This window comes from Dama dama, chromosome 18 (genome assembly GCF_033118175.1).
Source record: "Dama dama isolate Ldn47 chromosome 18, ASM3311817v1, whole genome shotgun sequence".
Classification (NCBI taxonomy): Eukaryota; Metazoa; Chordata; class Mammalia; order Artiodactyla; family Cervidae; genus Dama; species Dama dama.
The window spans coordinates 90,760,718-90,787,618 of record NC_083698.1 but is presented as its reverse complement, the minus strand read 5'-3'; the positions used below and the strand labels follow the sequence as shown (position 1 = coordinate 90,787,618).

The 26,901-nt window shown below is 35.9% G+C and overlaps 1 protein-coding gene across 3 annotated transcripts in view; it reads right to left on the bottom strand.

The window, feature by feature from the left end:
• Nucleotides 1-7,291: 7,291 nt before the first annotated feature.
• The window catches only part of MKLN1 (muskelin 1), a 377,600-nt gene continuing 357,990 nt past the window's right edge, over nucleotides 7,292-26,901 (bottom strand). For all 3 annotated transcript variants that reach the window (XM_061165822.1, XM_061165821.1, XM_061165823.1), the window contains 3 exons: nucleotides 22,759-22,861; nucleotides 13,606-13,660; nucleotides 7,292-7,637 (listed from right to left, as the gene is read on the bottom strand). In XM_061165822.1, coding sequence (XP_061021805.1) covers nucleotides 7,516-7,637; nucleotides 13,606-13,660; nucleotides 22,759-22,861 — 280 coding nt within the window. In that variant the 3' untranslated portion in view covers nucleotides 7,292-7,515. The remainder of the gene's footprint in view (nucleotides 7,638-13,605; nucleotides 13,661-22,758; nucleotides 22,862-26,901) is intronic.

The following is a 26,901-nucleotide window of genomic DNA, read 5'->3' as shown; positions in this document are numbered from 1 at the left end:
GGACTGAACCCAGGTCTCCCACATTGCAGGCGGATTCTTTATCAGCTGAGCCACAAGGGAAGCCCAAGAATTCTGGAGTGGGTAGCCTACCCCTTCTCCAGGGGATCTTCCCAATCCAGGAATTGAACCAGGGTCTCCAGAAAAGCCAAGTGAATTTAAGCTAAGCCTTTATAAAGGTGCAAATACCCTAAGACTTACAAAGTACACAATTTAAAAAATGTAAAGCTACACATTTCTGTCCTTAGTTTACCCCCTTTTACCTTAAGAAGGTAAACACAGCAACTACAAGGCAACATGCTAAAACAGTCACTTGCCAAAATCTGATGGCATAGGATCCTCTCCTTTGCTGCAAAATGAATTTACAGAGCTCTGCCAGTTACGGTAGAATTAAACTCATTCTAGATACCTTCTCTAATGTAGTCACTTCACAGATGGGGAGGAAACCTAAAGAACAAACCAAAATTATTAAGTACTCCTAATGCCAAGCCCAGAACTCATTTACTTCCTGGAAAAGTCAAATAAACAGAGACTTTCTAGAGTATGTATAATTTATTTATTTTAAAACACGGAAACTAAACTGATGTCAGTTTAATTCTGTATGGGTTAGAAGTTAAATGTGAAATGATAATTTTCTTCCTAAAGGGCTAGAAAATGAATGCCAACCATATGACACTAGCTAAACTGTAACAAAAGTTTTCTTGAGATTTGTTAACAAAAGGAGAGAAATTAAGCTCAGAATTGGCTACTTGAGTAACTCCTTAATCATGCACAAAGGCCTGTTCAGTACATCACACAGTGTTTTTCCTTTCTGCCAATTAATTTTGCATTCATTAAGCACTGAATGAAACTGAAGAATGACGATCTTTTTGGGTTGGTATTCGCATGGCAGACAGCTCAGATATCCAAACTAACTGCTGTGAATGCTAGCATCCCAGATGGTACAGAGCTGTGTGCAGCAAGAGCTTAAACTTGATAAAAAAAAAAAAAACAAGTTCCCTGGGAGCCCAAAAAACTTGTGTGTTTAAAATGGTTTATTGCTGGTTTTTTCTCTGGATCCTTATCAAGGAACTGGCTGTACATAAGAAACTACTCACCTACTTTAAGATCTAGAGCCCATTATAACTGGGTTTTCTGTTTCAAGATCTGTATCAGCTATTTGGGAGAGTGAGAAAAGCAACTAACCAAGAAATGCTGCTTTCTAAAGACTGTTCAGAATAACTGAGCTTTGATTGCTTTTGACAGGCTGCTTCTCAGCACTGCAATAGATTAATTTATGGTTAGAAATGAAGAACTTTCTTTTTCATTTAGATCTGTGGACCTTCAAATCCATGGGCAAAAAGCTCCTATTTTTCCTTCAACTAACAAACCCTCAAATCTCCTATATAGATCTGTTCCTAAACTTCAATACTTGCAAGTGAAAATGCCAAACAGACAAAATAGGACATTACATATAACTGTTTAATAGTTCATCAAAACTGTTTCAACAGCAGATAAAAAGAAAAAGAAGACAAATTAGTTCATAATTCCAAGTGATACAACTGGTCTATTTCCCTACTAAACATTTCCCCCTTTATTGTTGCTAACTCTATGGCTCTCAAGTAACATCCATATAACACTCTGTTTACAATAAAGCTAGGCAGTGTTTGAGGACATGATAGTATGTACTTGTAAGTCCTATTTCCAAAGAATGGCTATTGTGGAAGATAAACTAGAACTACCCTTTGATTTTCAGGTTTTTACGTTATGAATTGAACTGGAGTTCAAGATCTGTAACTTCAGAATTCTAAGAGAAAAAAAATACAGATTCCCACAAGGGCATCTCTGTGTTCTACAAGAAAATCTGGTTTACTATCATTTCTAATGACTCCTTAAGTTAAGGGCTGTAAATCTACTGTCAGAGAATTTATAGGATTTATCACTGGCAATGACTGGGAATAGGACTTAATTATTTAAAATTTGAGCTAAATTCACATTCTTTGTTGTTGTTGTTATTCTTTTTGGCCATGTGGTATGGCTTATGTAATCTTAGTTCCTTGACTAGGGATCAAACCCAGGGCCTTGGCAGTGAAAAGGTGGTGGCCTAACCACTGGACCACCAGGGAATTCACTAAATTTACATACTTAAGGGGAAGAGACATTTATAAGACTGTACTACACTTTTAAAAATTTATTTATTTTTTTGGTCACACCAAGAGGCATGTGGGATCTTAGTTCCCTGATCAAGGATCGAACCTGCACCTTCTGCACTGGAAGCACGGATTCCTAACCACTAGACCACCAGGGAAGTCTCTGTACTATTTTAAGAAAGAAAAAAAAAAAAAAAATGAAAGAATATCAATCATTTCATGGCAATTAAAGCTATTCCTGATATTCAATTATCTCAGAAATTGAAAGTCAATTCTTAACACAAAATTCAACTTTAGCAGAAAATCAATGCGACTCAGGGGAGGTAAGAATAGGGAAGTCAAAGTCACTCAAGTGTCCGACTCTGCGACCCCATGGACTATACCATGGAATTCTCCAGGCCAGAATACAGGAGTGGGTAGCTGTTGCCTTCTCCAAAGGATCTTCCCAACCCAGGGATCGAACCCAGGTCTCCAGCATTGCAGGTGCATTCTTTACCAGCTGAGCCACAAGGGGAGCACAAGAATGCTGGAGTGGGTAGCCTATCCCTTCTCCAGGGGATCTTCCCGATCCAGGAATCAAACCAGGGTCTCCTGCATTGCAGGCAGATTCTTTACCAGCTGAGCTACCAGGGAGGCTCTAAGAATAGGGGGAAAGAGGCAAAGAAATACAAAGACAACAGGCAAATGAAAATTCTGGTGATGTGCTCAATTCCATGAGCTCTGCTATGAAACTTGCACCTCATCTATAGTATAACTATACTTCTTAGGGCCAGGCAAAGCAGCCAACACTGGCTCTTCCATTAAAAGAATGCTATAAGCTATAAGCCATATTACTATCCCTCAAATGAAAATGATTCAAGCATTTTTATAGCAGTGTCTAAATGTCATAAATTCTTTAATAACATATGATTTTAAATTTCATGATAATTTCTTTAATAACATACGATTTTAAATTTTAAATCTATTGTTATAAACAAGGATAAAAGAGCATGTTTGCTTTAGAATGATTTTGAAAACCCAGGAAGTCTATGGTTAAAAAAGCCCAGAATAAAGTTATAATAGCTAAGAAAAATAATGGAAGCACAATTCATAGTATTTGGGGGACAGGAAGAAATCAAGGTTTAAAAATTATGTATAAATAAAATCTTTTAAGACAGCATTTTTTTTTTTTAATAAAAAGAGCATTTGGTGAAGAAATCAATAACTGTAGTTATGAGTCCTCCCTGTCAAAACAAACAGTGCTGACTGACATCATTCAGCTGATCTAGCTGGCTCCTAATTATTTCAACAAACATAAAAATTTCCACTGAATTACCTCCCGATTAGAAGTTTGGGGTACCCATATCATTTCAGCATTAATACAAACCACAGGGAGATGTAGGCCATAGTCAAAAATCACCAAAGAATAATGCTATTTGACTAATAAGGAATACAAAAATTTGAGTGAAAGAACCTGAAGACCTAATCTACAACTACTGTTATATACAGACTCTCTCTGATTACTCCTCTAATAACTATGAACTTTTTCTGAGGAGCCTGTGTATCTTAGATTAAGGACTGTCTTAAGAATTTAAAACTTAGTTAAAGTTCAGGCAAGAATTTCTGCAAAAGCTTGAAATTGCATGTGCTAAGTCGCTTCAGTCATGTCCGACTCTTTGCAATCCTATGGATTGTAGCCCTCCAGGCTCTTCTATCCATGGGATTCTCCAGGCAAGAATACTGGAGTGGGTTGTCATTTCCTTCATGTGATCTTCCCAACCCAGGGACTGAACCTGCATCTCTTTTGTCTCCTGAATTGCTGGCAAATTCTTTACCACTGAGCGACTGGGGTATAAACGTGTATTTTTTAAGAGAGAGAGAGAAAAAAAAAGATTACAAGGGGCATATTTTTTAATAATTGGATGATGTTGCTTAAAGTACATACACATTGTATGATCCTCTCCCATAGAAATCATTTCAAACCAGAATTCTCAACTGCTTCGTAACACCCAACTAGCTAAAGAGGTAGCATGACATTCACCTAAGAAATAGTCAAATGACCCACAGTTACCTAATGAGTTTCATCTTGTGTTAAGAATTATAGGGTAACTCCTTACATGACACTGAGTTTAATTTAGAAAACAAAATCAGAACCATACTGCTTTATAAGTGCTTTTGAGCCATTAAGTATCATTCACAATCTCGGACTGTGTCTCAAACTAGTTTCTGTTTATAAATTTTAAAACTGTCTTATTACCTGAAATTCTGTTAATGTATCTCTAAATAGCACTTTAAGGCAGATGTGAAGTGATCCACTAGAAAGATAAGCTGGCAAATCATTTATGTTCAAGACATATTTCACCGATGAATGCAGTTCTACAATCTTAAAACACTGAGCTCTAAACCCAACATGATTTTCTGTGATAAATCAGTGTATTAATTTTCTAATGTTTTTTATCAGTTTTAAAGAAAACCAGGTCTAAATGACAATCTTGCTAAAGGTTAATATTGTCAGCTTTAGCACAGCGCTAGGCACCCAAGTCTCAACTCCTTTGCTTCACAGGAGGACAACATAAGTGAATTATCAGGTTGGCCACATGAGGTCTCTGTCACTCCACAAGATCCAAGTGCATTTTGGAAGTATCCTGCAAATCAGATAATTAATTTCACGAGGTACAAGCACTGAAAATACTGTTAGAGGCTAGTCTATTTCTAGTTTAAATTATTTCTAGTTTATTATTCTGAAATAATATATTCCAGTGGAAAAAGGAGAAATGGGGATAAGGCTGAAGTTAAGGGTAATGAAATTGAGCAAACTGTACTCCACTAATGCATCTAAAACCAGGGCTAAGCTAGGATAAAAGAATTTTTAAGTAGTAAAGCATAGATATTTGGCTACTTGAACAATGTAATATAAATACCAAATTAGATTAAATTGTATAATATACTGCTACAATACTTGCAAATACATGTAGCTCTTCACTAAATATATAAACAACTTACACATCAGGGTTCTGATGTCAAAAGTGAGCAGAATGTCAATCTTGGTGGGTATAATGAAGCCCTGCCTACATTTTCCTGTAATCATTACCAGCACTGCCCCAGGGTACTAATTCTGACTTACCTAGTCAATAACTTCCTAAATACAGTCTATGTCACTTAAGCAACACTAAATGGTTTGCTATGACTCAGTCCTATTTCAACACGTTAGTGAAAAATATATATATAAGTGAAAAAGAGAAGAGGTTTCACTTAAAGTGAGGAAAGATGAAATTAGAACAAGAATATTTAGAAAACAATCAGTAGAAAGTCAGTTAGGGAAAACTAAAAGCAAACAAAATCACTGAGTCCAAGAACTGAGTTTCCTCCAAATACGGAATCTAAAGAACTACAGGAAAAAAATGGCCCAAAAAAGGGGCAGAAACCACCACAATAAAGTAATTATATTCCAATTAAGATAAATTAATTAATTAAAAAAATAAGTGGTGGAGGGCAGCAGAATTTCATTTGGTTATTGTCTTTAAAGTGCCAGAATTCACAGTGAGTAAAACTAGAGCTTTTCAATTTAGAAACTCTTTCCAAGTTCTTTCCTATCAACTCACTGATTTGTACTTGATTCCACAAAAGGACTTCAATAGATTATAATATTAGTGATAATGTTTTATGTTCTTGACTATCACTCAGGGAAATCTTTTAATGAACTGTATAAGTAGTAAGTAGATTGATTCTACTTGCTCACCTGTAAAATCAATGGGTTATTCTGCAGCTATACAGTTAGGTACTTCCTGAACTATGTACTGTATCTTTCATAAATCACTACTGATTGCTTTGGAATGCTTGGAAAGCCAAGGACCCCAAGATTCAAGGCTAGTAGTAGGAGATATATATTTCTATCCATCTCCAAAAGATGAGAAACCACGCAATAATGACTAACTGAAGAGGGATCTCAAAGTCTCATTCCTATACATGAGACTTTTCGAAAGTGCAAATCAATTTCTTCTTTCTTTGGTGAGCCCTAACCTTGCTACTTGGGATGTACTAAATTCTCAGAAGGCATTCACTTGGAAGAGCCACTGGACTGGTAGACATTTATTATACTTGGTCTGCTTTAAGTGTGATGGGTATCAGTTGCAGACACCATATTTCTTGGCCAGGTATAACTTTCCTATGCTGCATTCCACAGCATTTCATGGAATACATGCCTCCAATCTTCACAACAAAAGGAACTGTAGAACTGCCTTTCTTTTAGTTAAATTAAAAAATATTTGCACCAATATTTTTCTTTTTCTCCATTAAAGGAAGCCTGGTCTATGTGTTATATGAAATGCCTGTCAGCTGTATTCCACTGAACTACAAACCATTATTCTTTAAAATATCAGTATACAGAAGCAGACGCAGGGAGCTAATGTGTATGGAAATAAAGCAGCTCTGGAACCCATTCTCCCAAATGGAAACGCTACAAAGAGACAGCATTTATAGGAAAAAATTGACAGCATACAGGAAGAAATTGAAGCCCTGGCCCTGAACAGCTCTGCCAGGGGAAGGAGTCGTTGTCTTCCAGAATTACTACAACAGTATCAATGAACCTATCAGTCGCAACCAGAATCCTCCTGCTGGTAATTTTGAGAATGGCTCTTAAAGGTTCTGAAGTATATTCTCTCCTTGGTTTAAGGTTTCTGTGACTCAAAGTTTTATAATAACCACTACAAAATATATCATTATAAGAATACTATATACCAATCTCAGATAAGTGTGTGAATCAATCTCAGGTTTTACCTTTTAGCTCTATGACAAGGAGCCCTCTGTCCCTCCTACTGTTTAATGTAATACAAGACTCTAGTCAACAAAGACACACATATCACTTAAACATACAGCAACTGCCCTACAGAACTATATACTGTTAAGAATGAAGTGAAGAGGTAACAGATGATATAAATCACTTACAAGCAGCTGGGTGATGTAAGGTAAAGTGAAATGGGAAGAAAAGAAAAAGAAAGAAAGGCCAAAACAAGCCAACAACAAAATCCCAATCCTTGTAGCACTGAGTCCATGAACAGGGCTTACTTGTCCCAATTTTATAAAAATGAAATAAAAATCAGAAAAGGGTATACTGCCTGATTATTTTTTTTTTATACTCATGAATTCTTAAAAGTTAAAGTAAGAAAAAATATATATTTAATGGAAAGTATATACCAATTTCACTTTATTAGCCTAATTTAGGAATGGGATGAGGACGACGGGGTCAAGGTCAGGTGTGAAGGAAGAGGGTTAAAACTTGTGACAGCAAAGATCCCTTCAAAGCTCTGGTACAGTCCTCAGTCACTGTAGCCTAACTGTTAGCCAACAGAGCTGAAATTCAGAATACCAAAAGCAGACTCCTGTGCTCCAGTTCTGTCCAGGGACTCTTCAGTCACAGTGTGATGAGGTCCACCAGGTTGCCTTTGGGAGGAGTCATGCTGTCAGGAAAGAAATTCACTAAGGTGTCAAAGAGCTGAGTTCTTTGAGCATAGGTGTGATCCACGTCCGAAAAGCCTGGTGAAAAGAGAGAGAACAAAGAAACTCATCCACTGTGTTTAATGCTCTACACGTAACAGTAAAGCTAGCTGACAAAAGCAGCAATGTATAATGGAAAAATCAAAACCAAATCAGGCTTTGAAACTAGAGAGCGATGGGCTCTATTCCAGTTCTGCGACACAGCAATGGTATGATCTTACGTACGGTAAGCAGCCTTTCTACAACTGTTTCCTCAGCTACAAATCTGTGATAATCCTGTTTATGTCATAACCTTTACAGTGCAGCTTAAATGCAATTATCTGAACACCACACAGCAGGATGATTAGTATTTTAGTAACTAATATTGATTTCTCTTCCTTTCCTTGTAAGCATTTTCCTCTTCTGGTCCACTGAGGAATTTTCATTTCTCTTTTCTTTTTAATGCTTAATGCTTTTGACCACTAGAATTGTTTTGATAATAAAAATCTAACCAAAATCAAAGGGGTCTTTAGAAAGCAGCAGAAAATCATGCCACTGAGAGCTGGAAGAAGTCTCAAAGAACTGAGTGAAAATTCAGATAGTCCAGAAGAATGTCCTTCCAGAGGATGGAAGCAACATTTTTTATTTTTTTTAATTTACTTTTAATTGGAGGGTTACTGCGTTACAATGTTGTGTTGGTTCCTGCCATACAAGAGCATGCGTCCGCGGGAACCGCCACGCCCACCCCACCCTCTGGGTCCTCACAGAGCACCGAGCTGAGCTCCCCGTGCCAGGCAGCAGCTTCCCACTAGCTGGCTGTTGCACACATTGCGCTGCATATACGTCAATGCTATGCTCTCAACTTATCCCAGCCTCTCGTGTCATGTCCACAGGTCTGGTCTCTAAATCTACGTCTCTATTCTTGCCCTGCAAATAGGTTTATCAGTACTACTTCTTAAGATTCCATACATGTGCATTAATATACGATAATTGTTTTTCTCTTTCTGACTTACCCCCTTACTTTTTGAGTACCTCCTCATTTTCTGGCACAGTAGGATCTCCAAGCTTATCTTTACACAGCTTTGGAATCTATCATTTTCCCTAACAGCTCTAATTCCTTTTAGTGACAAATGATATTTACAAACCAAGATCAGTGGTGCTGGTTCTAGGACTATATATATATGCACACATATAATACACATATCTCTTTTAAAAAGAATAAAATTATTAGTCCATGCTTTTACTGCTAAGTCATTTTTTAAGGAACCCACAGGATTCTTCCTCTCCTTATTTCATTCCATATTTATATCTCCTTTCTCCTACTAGGGAAACCATTTCTCTCAGCAATATCATCATATTTATTCATTTGCTCAACCTAAAACACACACAAAAGAAGTTCCAGAATTACTATACCCAAATCAGTACCAGCAAAATTCAAGATTTCCTTGCTTTTGCTATCTTTAGAATATACTTCACTCAGAGTATACAGTTTAAGCTGTACTTAAAAAGATGTAATTCTCTTTTCCCCCCATTGTCTGATTATGTCACAAATTTGATAAACATGTTTGTTTCTGTTCACATTCAACTTCAGGGCGTTTACCACCTTTGTTTTACTTGTAAAAATGTTGTGGTATAAAAAAATGTTGTGGTGTATTGTATTTTTGAGAGGACATTGATTCTGTGGTAGTACTTATAATATCATTTTCATGAGATCAAATGATTTAGGAGGGAAGGAAATAAACACTGAGTCTCCTACTACCTGCTAGGTCCTTCATGTATGACCACATTTAACTGTCACAAATATCATATGAAGCAGTTACCATAAACTCCAATTTCAGATGAGACACTTAAGAGAGATTCAGTCATTCAACAACGTATCACAGTTGGAGAGGAAAGAGAATGGAGTGTGAACCCATGTCTGTCTAACTCTAAAGCTCATTTATTTATTTTTATCAAGTAACTGAGTACTTATTAAATAGAAAACCTATCTTTTATTTTTATTCACCATTTACCAATAAGGAACGTGAAATTTACGCTATCATTAGATGAACAGTTAATAGATCCCTATTATGGGACATCGTGTATCACTTACAAATACAATAAATCTAGTTAATAAACAGTTAATAGATCCCTATTATGGGACATCGTATATCACTTACAAATACAATAAATCTAGTATAGTTTCACATAAGCATCTCCAAGCCACATTGTTAAATTTTAAAGTTATGTGGAGAATACACATTTTAATATTGCATAATAATAGAACCAAAACACATAAAACCAAACATCTGTGTATGTGTATACATGTATACAGTTGATCCTCATTATTCACAGATTTCATATTTGTGCATTTGTCTACCTGCTAAATTTGTAATCTCTAAATCAGTATTGTGCCACTTTTGTGGTCAATCAAAGACAGGCACCAAGAGGCAAAAAATCTCAGCTGCCACATGTAAACATACGTTCTCAACTGAGGTCAAACTAGTTAGTTTTCTGCCCACTTGTTTCAGCTCTCAGACTATAAACAAGTGCTCTTTTCACAATCTACTTGGTGTCATGTTCCTTACATTTTGTGTTTTCTGTTGGTGACTTCACTGCTTAAAATGGCCCCCAAGTGTGGTGCTGAAGTGATGGCTAGTGTTCCTAAGTGCAAGAAGGCTGTGATGTGCTTTATGAAGAAAACACACATTAGATAAGCTTTGCTCAGGGTGAGCTACAGTGCTACTGGCATGAGTTCAATGTTAATGAACAGACAATATAAACATGTAAGTAAGGTATGTTCCTGCTGTAACAAAACAACATCATGGATTAATTAGTTGAAAAAATTCTGTGACAAGAGGCTTGCAGCACCCTAACTGTATTTTCCATAGGAGCAATGGGTCAGTATTAACCAAATTCAGGGTTACAGGTAACTGTATAGAATATTACTGTGAATTGTGGGAATCAACTCTATCTGTATGTCTATGTGTAAAGATCTGCCAAATGCAAGCGGTCACACTTGAAGGAAGGAGACAGAGACTGAGGGAAGTTGTTCAAAGACAACCTGAATATTAAAAAAAAAACAAAAACCCTTTAAAATGTGGGGGGCACCAGGAAACTCAGCAACAGCAACATGACTACATAAATGGTAGTGACAGGACAAAAAGGCTGTATTGATTTTAACTTTCATGTTCTTAAAACATACCTTGCTGAAAGTATGCTTTTAAAATTAGCTAAAAGTCAGAAGTCAAGCTTCAGTGTCCACAGCCATAGCCACAACAGCCTAAGCTAAAGATCCTCAAAGGTTATTTTTCTCCAAAGTCAGTCATTTTTCAAAACTAAGACAATGCCAGCAGTTTGTAAACCATTTCCCACCTTTCTAAGTTTTAAAATTACAAATAACATTAGCAAATGCTTTTTAATTCTTAGAGGTTAAGATAAACTGGATGAATTCTGAAGGAAGTCAGAAATTTTAGTTGAGCCAATTTTGGGGGGAACATAATTTAGAAAATGAAATAGTTATTTATACATGAAAAGTGTACACAGCCATACATTAAAAAAAAACCCACTAGATTTAAATTCTAAGTGGAGTGAAGGTAAAACAATCAGATAGAAAGTGAACAAGAAGAACCAAGAACTCTAAATAGGCATGAAACCTTATGAAAAAGACTTTTGAAAACAAATAATATGTCAAGTTTCTCCTTATGAAAATTGGCATATAGCCTGAATTTATTCAAATTCACCAATGTTACAAAGCTTACATTTATAAGGCAGGTAACAGAAGTGGTACTCTAAATAGAACACTTACTAAGCATTTCATTTTGCTGTTTTCAAGAATACTTAATTCTCTCAACAACCTGAGGTCACTACTCTGCTTACCTCCATTTTACAGATGAAGAAATTAATGATTAGAAAAGTGACTTGTTCAAAGTCACTTTTAAAATTAGTAAGTGGCAAAGCTGATATCTAAACCTAGATTCTGACCCTTAGCCACTATACTACACTCTTCCCTCTTAACTACTACACTGCTTCCCTTCAGACAAGGTAGGAAACAAAATCACACAGAAAATTTCCCTTTTTGTATTTATTTCTGTTGTGTCTGTATTGATCTTAGTGTACCTAAGGTCTGTTTAGAATCCAAGTAAAACAAACTGTTCCTGACAAAATATATTAGCTGACAGTGAATAGAGCAAAGAAAAGAGTTAAGCTAAAGATAAAATATTTGCTGACAACAGTATAATATATTTAAATGACTGTCAAGAAATTCTTGTTCTGAAGGCTAAATATAAGTCAGCCAGAGACATTTCAGTGCTATCCACCATTAAAATAAAAACAATGGCTCTGGGCTGCAGTATCCACACATAACAAGGCATGCATCCACTCAAACTGAGTATCTATGTGCCAGGCTCCCAGTTTGTCTATCACTAAATCCATTTCAAAAGATAAAATTCAAAAGGGCATGAACTTTCTAAAATAATGCCTATAACTAGACTCTATCTCAAGGCTGAGATTCCTAACAACCTGAATACACCTTTTTTTAAAAAAAAAACTTAAACTGGTTTATTTCTTTATGGCTGTTCTGGGTCTTTGTTGCTGTGTGTGGGGGGGCTTTCACTAGTTGGGGCGAGCCAGGACTACTCTTCATTGCAGTGCACGGGCTTCTCCTTGCGGTAGCTTCTCTTGTTGTAGACCAAGGGTTCGAGAGTGCAGGCCCAGTGTTTGTGATGCGTGGGCTTAGCTGCCTCGCAGCATGTGGAATCTTCCTGGACCAGGGATCGAATCCATGTCCCTTGCACTGCAAAGCAGATTCTTAACCACTGGACCTCCAGGGAAGTCCTTTTTAAAAAGCCTTTCAGTGTGTGGGACGGTGGTAAACAATTATGTAAATTTCTAGAAGAACCTACTGAAGTTATGTTTTATAGCAGTCCTCTTGCCCTGTGGTGGAATCCTACATATTCTGGAATTAGAACTCAGGACTAGAGTTGCCTTGAGCAGTAGAGAAGCCTCAATCACTTGCTATGGAAAAAGAAGGGGCAAGACCCCAAGAGACACTGCTATTATTTCCCAACCCCCTGAAAAACAGGGAATTATAGAGTCTCTGGCTTTTGTTTTTGCCTTTGAGGTATGTTTCACCTTTAAGAGAAGAAGTTAAGCCAAAGTGTATTTAATTGCAAAGATAACCAGAAAGCATTTATATTACATATGGGAAAATTTCAATACTATTACCTGACTCTAAAGGCTAAATAAAACAGCACCAGCATCAATGGAATTAGCATGCAATCACTGTGTGAATAATAACAAGAGGAGAGCTGGAAATTCCCATACTTCAAAAGGCTACTATCTTGTTGAAAAACTGAAGCTATAATGACTTATCCTAACACAAAGATCCTTGAAAGTTCACCTGACTAAAGCTCTGAGTTCTAGAACTTCTATAGACTCCCCAATTACTACAATCTGGTTTAACTACTTTAATAATTCATTAATACTAAATGAGAGTACTAATAAGTGAACACTGATGTCCGTATCTGGGATGCTTGAGAAACACATGAACTGTAAAGATATCAACTTACAAAAATTCCCATTTTCAGGAAAGAGTTAATTCACCCCCCTGCTTCCAAACATTTATTGCCCACCCAAACATTTATTGCCCACCCAAACATTTATTGCCCACCCCAACACCATTCTGCTGATACCACACAATTTCACAAAGAACAAACTGAGAGGGAAACCCATCAACCAACAAACGCCAACTCATGGTAAGTTTATCAGTAACACAGTCTGCATTCCAAAACAATGCTATACAATGATTTTGACGAGACTTCTGTGCCATCTATTTGCATAATAATGCAGCGATTGGTGTAATAGGAATTGCAAACTGACCCATGAACTGGGAACTGATGCCAGTTATCGACAATTTTTGCATGTTACCTTGAAACCTGTTTCATTTGTTTGGATGACATCTCATCTAATGTTTCATTTTGAAGAAATCAAAATCAAACCTCCCCAATGCTAGGGCATATGGCCAGATAAAGTACACTGCAATACTTACCTAGAGCTGTGAAATCTGAACCAGATTTAAATAGAGCTGAAGCTAGGAGTTGAAACTGTGGGGAAAAAAGAAAGTAAATTAGCTTAGCTAGGTAGTGTAGTGTTAGTCACTCAGCTGTGTCTGACTCTTTGCGACCCATGGACTGTAGCCTGCCAGGCTCCTCCATCCATGGGTCTTCCTAGGCAAGGATACTGGAGTGGGTTGCCATTTCCTTCTCCAAGCTAGGTAAGCACACTGGAGAAAAAAATTCCTATAATTTCAACCATTTATTAGTTACTGGATGTCTCTGCATATGTATTGCATAGGTTTACTCACCAAACAGAAAGATTGAAGGTGGGAGGAGAAGGGGACAACAGAGGATGAGATTGCTGGATAGCACCACCAACTCAATGGACATGAGTTTGAGTAAGCTCTGAGAACTGGTGATGGACAGGGAAGCCTGGCATGCTGCAGTCCATGGGGTCACAAAGAGCTGGACATGACTGAGCAACTGAACTGAACTGAACTGATTCATCAAATAGTGGAAAGAAGAACATTGTATTTAGATTAAATAACATGCTAATTTTTTTACTGAACTCTCTTATCATTTTTCAAAATATTACACTAAGTCCTGGAATTATTTTATCTTAAAAATATATTAAAGTATGTATTTGTTAAGGAACAATTTAGTCCCTAGTACTGTGTTCAGTTGAGTCTGATTCTGTTGGAATCCCCTGGACTGTAGCCCACCAGGCTCCTAAGGAACAAGAGGTCAACTGAAATAAAAAATTACTACTACCATGTGATCCAACAATTTCACTCCTGAGTACATATATCCAAAGAAAATGAAAACATTAATTTGAAAAGATACATACACTCTGATGTTTACAGTACTATTATTTACAATAGCCTGATATGGAAGCAACCTAACTGTCCATCAATAGATGAATGGATAAAAATGTGATATGTATACACACATCCACACCTACACCCCCCTACCTACTGGAATACTACTCAGCAATAAAAAAGAACGAAATTCTGCCATTTGCAACAACATGATGGATCTGGAAGGTGTTATGCTAAGTGAAATGAGTCAGACAGAGAATGATAAATATTGGATGTCACCATTTACATCCAGAAACTAAAAAATAAATGAATGAATAAAACAAAAGAGAAACAAGCTCACAAACAGAACAAAATAGTGGTTACCAATGGGAGGGAAAGGGGTAGGAGCAAAACAACGGTAAGACTAAGAGGTACAAACTACTATGTATAAACAAACTAGACACAAAGATATATTATACAGTACAGGGAATATAGCCAGTATATTACAATAAATTTAAATGGCGTATAATCTGTAAAAATACTGAATCACTATGCTATACATCTGAAACTAATATAATATTATAAATCAACTATACTTTGATTAAAAGAAAAAGAAAATTACTTATTTGGGAATCTATCATAGAGAGATTGATGCCCTAAATACAGTTACTGAACTTTTAGTATATATGAATGATTTCTCACTTCAAAAATAAATGCACGCTACAGTAAAACACCTGATGCCTCTACTGCGTAAATCAAACTCTGAGAAAAAAGCAGTTATTATGTACGAGCCATCCCTAAATTACAACTTAGACTGGTATTTCATGGTGTATATAATTGTAGTATTATATAATTTTAAAGGCTCAAAGTGAAAAGATGTTGTTAAGTGTTGATTAGATTCACAGATTAGTCAGTTTAAATCAGACAATGTAGCTGAACAATGACAAAATAAAATAAGACAAAACTATTGCATCACTGGTACTTTAACAAATTGGTAAAGAAAAATTTAGGCTTCCCTAGTGTCTCAGACGGTAAAGAATCTGCCTGCAGTGCAGGAGACGGGTTTGATCCCTGGGTTGGGAAAATCCCTTGGAGGAGGGCATGGCAACTCACTCCAGTATTCTTGCCTGGAGAATCCCCATGGGCAGAAGAGCTTGGCAGGCTACAGTCCGTGGGGTTGCAAAGATGGACACAACTAAGCACATGAGAGAAAAATTTAGGAGAACTATTTATATTTATCTTGACTGAGGATCCTGGAAAGCAGATCAGTTAAAGGTCAAATAAACAGAATCTCAACAGAGTTACTTGACACTTTGCAAAGCTTGAGCCACTGATGCCACTGATTCTTCACGATGAATTTCACACTTACACTTGCAGACTTTAAAATTTCAGGTATCAGTCACCTGATTAATGATCCTTTGAATGTTAAGAAACTGAAAAAATAATCCAGAAGCAACTAAGCAAGACTTGGGTAGGGGGCGGGGGGAAAGGGGTGTAAAAGGAAGAGTTAAAAATATATGAAACTTCTTCATATATTTTGGGTATCAGTATTCTGTCAGACATATCTACTAAAAATATTATCTGGTCTGTGCCTTGTCTATTTTTTTTTTGCTGGACTGTTTAGCTTCTGGGATCTTAGTTCCCTCAGCCAGGGATCGAACCCAGGCCCTCTGCTGTGAAAGTGGGAAGTCCCAACCACTGGACCATCAGGGAATTCCTTTCTCTCTCTTAAAAAAATTTTTTTTGGTACGTCTTTTAATGAGTAGAAATTTTAATTGTGTTGAAGTCCAATTTGTCAAGTTTTCTTTTTATGATTAGTGCCTTTCATGTCATATCCAAGAAAGCTTTGTTTATCCCAAGGTGGTGAAGATAATCTGTGGAGAGACTATTTTGGATTTTATATTTAGATCCATAATCCATCTTTAATTTTTGTGTTACGAGTGAAACAGGGGTTGAGATATCCATCTACTTAGCATCATTTGTTAAAAAGACTTTCTTTTCTCTATTGAACTTGGTGCTTTGGTTAAAAAAAAAAAATCAACTAACTGCATATGTATGAATGTATTTCTGAATTCTATTCTGTTCTTTTGATCTATCTGTCTATCCTTAAGGCAATATCATACCCCTGTGATTACTGTGGCTCTATACAGAGTCCTGAAATCAGGTAATAAGTATGAGACCTCCACTTTTTTTTCAAGATTCTTTTAGCTAGTCCAGAGTCTTCACACTTCCACTGAATTTTAGAATAAGTTGGGATACTGACAGAAACTGCAGTTTAAATTGATTTAAATTATAAACCAATTTGGGGAGAATGGGCATTGCAGCACTTTTACAGTCTTTCAAACCATAAATGTGATTTATTTCTCCACTTATTCAGGTGTTGTTTTCTTTTAATAACAAATTTCTGTATATTTATTTTTGATATTAACATAAAAAGTTTAAAATTTTCATTTTCTTTTTTTTTGAAGCAAGGAAAATGACTTTATTTGAAAAGCCATTTGACCAAGAAGATAGCAGGTTAGCACCTCAAAATACTCATTTTATCAGGGTCTGGATGCCAGGTTCTTTTTTATAGATCAGAGAGAAAAAAAGCAATGAGGAACTAAAGTCAAAAGGCAGAATAGAGAGAGAGTAAAATTTCACTTTCTAAGTGCTCATTGCTAGTATAAAACTGGAACTGCTTTCTAATTCTATTGGCCTTGTATTCTGTAACCTAGTTGAATTCAGCTATCTTAGTATATCTTTTGTATATTGCATGATGTTTTCTATGTACACAATAACATCATCTAAAGATGCAAACAGTTTTACTTGCTCCTTTTAAATCTATATGCTGTTTATTTCTTTTTCTTATTGCACTAGCTAGTACTTCTGGCACAATATTGAATAGAGGTGTTGACAGCAGACATCTTTTCCTTGTCATAATCTTAAAGGAAAAGGTTTAACGTTTTATAATGAAGTATGGCACTAGCTGTATATTTTTCATAGATGCCCTTTATGAGACTTATGATTTTTTTTATTCCCATTTTAAGAATTTTTATAATGAATGGGTTTTGCATTCTGTCAGATGCTTTCTTCACTTATTGAGATGATCTATGGGTTTTCTCTTTCATTCTGCCAGTGTGGTGAGATACAGTGATAGATTTTTAAAAGTTAAAACAACCTTGTACTCTAGCATAAACCCTCTCTTGGCCATTGTGCATTAGCCTTTTCATATTACTGGATTCAGGTGGCTAAAATGTTCTTAAGAATTTTGTATCTACATTTATAAGAGGTATTGGTCTGTACTATTTCTTTGCTTCTAATGTCTCTTTTGAGTTTTCATACCAGAGTTAAGCTGCTTCATAAAAGGATTTAGAAACTGTTTTGTCTTCTTCTGATATCTAAGAATCTATACCAAATTGGCTTTTTTTTCCTTCCTTAAAGTGTTGATAGAATTTACTGACATAACCATTTAGCCCTAGCACTTCCTCTTTTGTAAAGTTTGCAATTACAAATTCAACCTCTAATTGATATGGAGTTCCTTAAGATTTTCTAATTCTTCTTGTGCTTCTTGTTTTTGTAAGTTGTATCTTTCAAGAAATTTGATCATTTCATCAAGTTGTTGAATTTGTTGATAAGTTGTTTATAATATTTCTGTAATATACTTTTAATGTAGGGAGGCTTGTAATGATTTCCCCTTTTCATTTGTGATGTTGATAATCCGTGTTTTCATTATTTCTTTTCTTGATAAGTCTTGCTAGAGATTGACTAATTTTAGTTACTTTTTCAAAGAACTAATCTTTTACTTTTAAAATATTTTTATTATTTCCCATTTTACTAATTTCCTATATTCTAAATACTTTTTTGGGATTAATTTCTTCCTCTTTTTTAATTTCAAAGATGAAAGATAAACTTCATAGGCTCTATGAAGATGGGTGGGGAGAAAACTGTTATTTTTCACTAGTCAATTAAATAAGTAGCACTGATATGTACTGGCCTAGAGTTTTAACAGGTACCAAGTAGTAGTACATAATCTGAATAAAGTCAGACCTCTCCCTGTAACTCCAGACTTAACTATCCAAATACTACTTCAACATCTCAAGTAGGCTATTTCATAGGCATCTCGAGCAGAACATATGAAAATTTAAACTCCCAATTCCAATCAGAAGTCTCCACCTTCTCATTTTATTTGACAGTAACTCCATCCTTCAGTTTTTCAGGTTCAATACTCTAGAGTCATTTCTTTCAACCCTACACCCAATCATAAAATTCTGTTGGTTCCACCTTTAAAATATATTGAGAGTCAAAGCTATTTTACTCATCATTTCTATTGCTACTATTTTGGTCTGATCAACAATCCCCCTTGCTTAGATTTATACACCTCCCTCAGAGCTCTCTTTGCCTCCATCTGTGTTCCTTTTTAGTCTATTTTCAATACAGTAATCAGTGTGACCTAATTAACACATAAAGCAGATTATATCACTCCTCTGCATACACAATACCCCGATCTGGCTCCCTATTCAGAGTAAAAACCAAAGTTCTAACAATGACTTACAAAGTTATTTATAATCTGTTCTGCCAATCACTGCTCTTACCTCTCTGACCTCACCTCTAATTACTCTCTCTCCTTTCCTCTCTATTCCAGCCACACGGGGTGTCTCCTTGATGTTCTAAACAAAGCCAAATACTCTCATCCTAAGGTCTTTTGTTCTAACCCTGCTTTTGCTAGGAATTACCTTCCCCAAATTATCTTAGATCACTCCCCTCATGATTCTTCAACTTTTTGTGCACATCTGATTTCTAAATGAGGTCTACTATGATTACTCTATTTAATAGCCACAACTGTCCAATTCTTACCCCTTATATTTTTAATTCTGTTTAACTTTGCTATAATCTGTATCAAATTCTAATGCACCATATTTGTTTATTTAATATGTTTATTGCTCCTCCCCACTAGCTTTTAAGTATCTCCTGGCCAAGTATCTTGTTTGGGTCACTGGTGTATCTCTCATGCCTGACATATTGTAGAGACTCTACACATCTGTTAAATAAATGACACCAGTACTTCAGAAGCTCAGTAGAAAGATAATTAATACAAAATGTGCAAAACTGGCTGAAAACTTGTTTTTCTCATTCCTTCTTTATTATAGAACTCTCTCTAAAAATGGTAGAATCAGTTTTAGGCAACCTTTTCTTGGCCCTTTTCTAGGAAAAAAAATAATTTTCATAAACTTTATTATAATCTCATCACCAATTTAGAACCCACGTTCTGGAGACTGAAGAAAGCAAAGAACCATTATTTGGCACATAGTTGACAGTCTACCAGCATTTCCCCACTAACAGGCACAATGATGACCCAAAAAAGGGGGAGAAAAATCTAAAAACCACTTTTGAAAGTGAAAGTCACTCAGTCATGTCCAACTCTTTGCGACCCCATGGAGTATACAGTCCATGGAATTCTCTAGCCCAGAATACTGGAGTGGGTAGCCTTTTCCTTCTCCAGGGGATCTTCCCAACCCAGGGATTGAACCCAGGTCTCCTGCATTGCAGGTGGATTCTTTACCAGCTGAGCCACCAGGGAAGCCCAAGAATACTGGAGTGGGCAGCCTATCCCTTCTCCAATGGATCTTCCCAACCCAGGAATTGAACCGGGGTCTCCTGAGTTGCAGGAGTATTCTTTACTAACTGAGCTATCAGGGAAGCCAATTGCTGATAAAATCATTTAACATTTTGTAAAACATACACAGAAACAAAACCAAGCTACTACAGAAAATGAACAGCAGTATAGACCTTTTTCAATAAGGGGAATGATTTCTTACAAACAAAAGCGAAGATCTATATGCCCCACTAACAAATACTTTAAGTACATATACACACTGGAGCTGTCACCAAGGGATTTCTTTCCCCAAACAAAATCTGGCCACACATTTTTAAACAAAATAATAAACTTACAGACCAACAATTCTCAATGTTTTAGATGTGTTTTCAGTTTTCCATTATAAAAGCAGATAGAAGAATCTTCAAGTGTGGGTACTGTTTTGAAAAAGTTTCTGAAGTGAATCTGATGCTGACACACACATGAATAACAAGAATAACATCATTTTTTCCTAACTTCTACTCAACAACTCAAAGCTTTTAAGAAATAGAATGGAAGTCTGTGGCATACAAAATCATAATTTGATAGTCTTCAGGAAAAGACAAACTCACCGTCAAAATTCTTAATATGACTATTTGAACTTGAGATACCTCCCTGTCCTGGTTTTTCCCATTAGCTTAGCTTTAAGAACAAACTGTCTGTTTTCTTTGGCCTGCTGGCAGCTCACACAGCTGAAATTATTTACTTCGCAGTATTTTGTTTTGGTTTGGTTTTTAAAAATAAGAGAAAAATGAATGTTCCCGGATTATAGCCATTTTAGACAGACTATGGTGAAAACACAAGAAAATCCATTTATCTCTCAAATGCACAAGTCTAACAAAATGAACAATAATACACTGTTCACAACTATCTTCAGCTTATTAATATAATCCATAACAGATTAATCTAAATATATTCTGCTACTTGGCAAAGTCATGATTGTTGCTGTAGCTAAATTGTGCCCGACTCTTTGCAACCTCACAGACTGCAGCACGCCAGGCTTCCCTGTCCTCCACTATCTCCCAGAGTTTGCTCCAATTCAAGTCCACTGAGTCAGTGATGCTATATAACCATCTCATCCTCTGCCACCCTCTTCTCCTTTTGCCTTCAATCTTTCCAAGCACTAGGGGATTTTTTAATAAGTTGCCTCTTCACATCAAGTGGTCAAATTATTGGAGCTTCAGATTCAGTATCAGTCCTTCCAATGAATATTCCGGGTTGACTTCCCTTAGGATTGACTGGTTTGATCTCCGTGCAATCTAAGGGACTCTCAAGAGTCTTCTCCAATACCACAATTTGAAAGTATCATTTCTTCAGCACTCAGCCTTCTTTATGGTCCAGCTCTCATAACCAGACATGACTAGGGAAAAACCATAGCTTTGACTATATGGACCTTTGTTGGCAAAGTGATGTCTCTGCTTTTTAATACCCTGTCTAGGTTGGCCATAGCTTTCCTTCCAAGGAGCAAGCATCTTTTAATTTCATGGCAGCAGTCACTGTCTGCACTGACTTTGGAGCCCAAGAAAATAAAATCTGTCACTGCTTCCACTTTTTCCCCTTCTACTTGCCATGAAGTGTTGGGAATAGATGTCATGATCTTTCTTCAGGGGGTTTTAAATTGTGTTTTGCTGATCCTCCACCTATTGAAGGGCTGTAACCAACACTGAGTAAGAGAACTGGGGCTTATTTTCATCGTAGGCAACTATGAAAGAATATTTATTTGTTTTGGGGCCAAGAATATGCAGGCTCTTCTGCTTGAAAGTACAATGAACCTGGTGCCTGAAAGTCATTCAACAGTAAATCTGAAATCTCTGTCAATGCTGAACAGAGAAAAACACTGTGTGATGTTGCTATTACAAAGCCAAAGCGCTGCAACAGCTAACAGGGAAATAGATGAAGGAATGGAACTACATATAATCACCAATTCTGAGAAAGAAGGTAAATGGATTGAAGTTCAGATATTGTTAGATGAAGCATGAACAAGAATAGCTGGTGAAAGGAAGAAGCGACAAAAGGAGCCCTAGAAGTTAGCAGGAAGAAATGTTTAGTAAGACCATGAAACTCATGGCAGGTATATTCACACAATGGGGATAAGAAGATACACCCTAAGAATATTCTTACCAACAACAGTTGCTTCCACCCCATGTTATATATCAAAAGAGAAAACTGAAAAGTAATGATCTGTTAATAATTTCTCAAGCTTAGGAGCTACTGATGAACAAAGCTTGAGGCCTATGGTAAAACTGTAGTGCTAAAACATTCATATAACTAAGTATCAAGCCAGCAAAGATGTTATTCCCACCAACCCCTCTTCACTCTCTTCTTATATTAAAGGAGAGTTTTCCTTCTTCTTTTAAGGGATTTTGGAGTACCAATAGAAAAAGTTTATACTGAACATTACATAACCCTTAAGTAAAAGAAGCATGGAACAATGGTAGAAGTAAAATTTTCTATTTCTTTCTCAAAACAAACACTAATGTCTAAGTTACAACTTCATACCTGAGAATCCTTTTCTGAATGTATCACAGGTTTCTGTCTGAATTGAATCTTACATTATTAAATAGAAATATGTCTATTCAATTTCTATTTCATCTGCTCCATATCATTTTTAAGATATTTAGTGTTATCATATATTCCTCACTTCCCTTTAAACACTCAAGAACAAAGTCAACAAATGTAATTTAAAAAGACTTTTTAAAAAATGTTCAATTTCTGAAGTTTATTATCGCCTTTACCTCTTTAGTTTCTTCTGGGTCTGAGTGATCCACAGTTATATAAAGATCATTTTGTAAATATTTCAGAGCACTAAGGGGATCCATTTGGGCCTTTTCTTCAAATCTAGAAAATGCAAACAAGAATAGTAATTGCTTTAGAGTTATGAAAAAGCATCAGAAATGTCTTTCAAATCTGGAGCGAAATACTCTGTATCTGAGGAGACATTGCGGATATCCAAAAAATCTATGTTTAAGAATCCAGAAGTAAGAATATTGCCACTTATATAAATAGTGTACATGTGGAGCCTCTGGAAACAATGGTAATGCCAGCGCTGGTGCTAGAGACTAGAAAAGAGCATTTCTTACCCTCTTCTTAGGGACTTCCCTGGTGGCTCAGATGGTAAAGTGTCTGCCTATAATGCGGGAGACCTGGGTTCAATCCCTGGGTCGGGAAGATCTCCTGGAGAAGGAAATGGTAACCCACTCCAGTATTCTTGCCTGGAAAATCCCATGGACGGAGGAGCCTGGTAGGCTACAGTCCATGGGGTTGCAAAGAGTCAGACACCACTGAGCAACTTCACTCACTCACTACCCTCTTCTTAAAACTATAAGCTAAGATTAAGTCAACTACTAACACAGTGGATATATCAAATATTTTTTATAACAGAACTACAAAAGTTAAATGTGTTTCATAAAAAAATAAGTAGGGATAAAATAAAAATACTTTCCTAGATTTGTGTCACATACTTTCCAATGGAGGTGTTTAACAGATACTTCAGAAACCAAAATGATTATAGTTTCTTTTAATGATTAGATATTTTTAATGAGACTACTTCCACATCGCAGTCCGTAATAACAATAACAAAAACAACTCTATCAACCATTTATCAATTGTTTGTGCTAGACACTGTATCAAGCATCTTATATATATCACTTCATTTATCCTCACATAACCCCTACGATGATAAGTTGATGATCATTTAAAAAGCAAAATAGATGAAGAACTGTTGCCTAGTAAATGAATTTGGCCACGCTAAAACCTAGTAAGCAGCAGAAAGAGAATTAAACTCAAGTTTCTCTGATCCCAAAGCAGAAAGGAAACAATGAGTTCTCCTAAATTAAAAGTCTGCTTCGACTATATATATATTTAAATAATGATAATTCCTTTTGTAATAGAATTATATATGGATTTATTTCCAAAAAATTGGTATGCTTTTCAAAAAGTATTATACAAAAGGAAAGAAAAGACATTAACTTTCATTTGGAAAAGGAAAATAGTAATGAGTCTTTCATGACAATGTTCAGCTGATGGCATCAACAATTTCCTGTGTTTAGAACTAACCTCAGTGAAAGGGTACCTGCAAGGAGGGGCAAAGACTGGCAAAATATTACAGTTTTCCTATACCAGATAGTACCCTGATTGTCAGCCAGCCTTACAACCCTCAGATGAGAGTTTTAGTCATGTTACTCTACCATCTTGTCCACAATGAATCAGTTTTGGCACCTGAACCAAAAGCAGTCATCTTGAGCTTGCTGAGACGTTTATAAAGTGGCCTGGCAAAATTCTTTCCAGGATACACTCTCTAGGCAACTTTTTCTAAGAAGATAATCTCTTAGAGAAACTGAATGATACACAAGAACACAAAAACACACAAACCACAGAAGGCAATAAGTAGAAGACATGAAATGGTAGATTCCTTCCCTTCTGTCCTTCTCTCCCTTCCTACCTAGCTACCTATCAAAGCCGTAAGGGAAGACAGAGTCAGGAAGTAGAACAAGAAAACCAGACAGAAGCAGAAAGAGAAAGGCTCAATTACAAGGAAAGTTACTTCAGTAGCTTCTAGCTAATCAGAATTGTCTCAGTATCTTAAACAATTCTTCATCAGGCCTCACTGTTCAAGTGCTAAGAAAGTATTTTAATTCTCTGGATATACTCATTCTTTTCCAGTGAGAAATTCTAAATATGTCTTTATCCTTTGTAACCTGATAACTTAACCAACACATATCTATGGTTCTATTAAATAAATCCAGCAAAAAGGATCCATTTTCCTGGAAGTTGTGCTTTTTCTAATCTTTTTTGGTTAGTCTGCTAAAATTTTATTACTGGACTTACGTCTGCCATCTAGAACTATATTTCAGTCAACAACCGTGCCCTCTACCTAAAGGAACAAGGGACTAATCTTATCAAAAACGGTTTTCTTTTGCCCCGTTCTATCCCCCAATCATATGTTTGGAAACTTGAATGTTACAGAAGAGTGGCACTTTATTTTCTGTATCATGTGGCACCATTAAGAACAAAGACACATTCTTGGCAATCAACATACTTCTCTCCCTCCAAATTTGTATTGTAACTAAAATTTATATTTTAACTAAATAGTAGCAAATTTCAAAGGCTTATTATTTGCTCAATCACACAAAACTTACCATCTTTCAATTTCAGTCACTTTATTTCATGAATCACACTCAAGATTTGCTAGTCTTTCATCATATAATTAAAAAATATAAATTATTTGTTACTGACTTGTTTCCTTATTCACTTTCATGCCTCACTTTGTGCATTTACTAGCACAAGTCACTAACAATGATGCTTTGTATCTAAAACTTAAAACATGCCATAATATTTCAAAGTATTTCAGATTCCCATAAACCTTGAACCTATAGTTCAAGGGATACATAACCAAAATATTATTTCTGAATGGTGGGATGAGGGATGATTCAATTCTCTGTGGCAGAGAGAGAGAATTTTATCCTTTATTAACCACGTATTATTTTTCTAATTAAAAGCCAGAGGGAAGTATTTATAAGTAAATTCCAATTCTTTATATATAGCACTAAACAATTCTTTTAAATCTCTAGTAGGCTTTTGGTCAGGAAATTTTTTCCAAAAACCAAACTCAACATTCTAACTATAGTTGTTGTATCTGAAGTAGGGAAGAAAAAAAAAAAAATGAAAACCCACTATGATTTCCCCAAACCTGTCTTATCCCCTTAAAAACAAAGTTTAACATTAAGATACCAAGGAACAAAATTTTAGCAATGCAAAATAACATTAGCTGAGGTTACTTTAAGCTTAAATGTTGCTAATAAGACAGACTTTCTCTCTTGCTATCCAGCCAACATGACAATTCAGCCCCTTTCTCCTATAGATTCTATAGGAGATACTCTTACTTATTCATAGTAATGACAAAGCAACAGAAGCAACTAGTTTCTCTTATCAATTTATTTCTTAAGCACGACTTGTGAAAGCAGAGTAAGAAACAACAGGTAAACATGATATGATAAAGGAATAAAAACCTACTTTTATACCTACACAGGTTTTAACTGTATTCTATATATTAATAAAATACAACACATAATTATATAATTAACATACAAACACACATACATTCACATGTCTGTGTATATACACATGTGTATGAGGTGGAAGTTGTGGTGGTAGTGAAGTGGTGCAAACTCTGGAGTCAGAATGCTCAGGATCAAACCCTGGCTGTCGCTCACGGTGGAATGGCCTTAGATGAGTCACTCAATCCACTTAAAACTGGCTCCATTTCTTCTTTTACAGAAAGAGTCACTGTAACAGTAACTTCTCCCCTGACTTATTGTGCAAATAACATGCAGGATTTAGCATACAAAAATTGTTCATAAATGGTATCTATTATCATCATTAAAAGCTGTCTCGCCCCCCCAAACTGTAAATTTTAATTACAATCTAACACTATTAGCAACCAAAGGAATAGATGTATTTTTCTACATTTTTCAGTAGCTTATCATTTGCTAAGGCTAAAAAGCAAACAAGACTGAGGAGATATATATGAAAATGTTTGATTACATGATTTTGCAATTAGATTGCAAAAGTAATGATGCAAAACTGTAATATTTTAAATTGTATTCTGAAACATCAAAGTATTTAGTCAACTATATCATCATATTCACTGTTAAGACAATCAATAATAGGTCAGTCAAATGCCAATAATTCTAGAAATGATATAATTTGTAGTGGGTTAAGCCTTGAGTTACTTGAAGGTAGGTTCATCACGTTCATAGAAACTTTTTCCATTATTTTGACAGCTGCAATATATCCTTGCTTATCTTTAATAACTTTTAGCATCAAGATCTATTTTCACTTTGTACCTTTCTTTGAAAAAGAAAGACAAAAATAAGGAG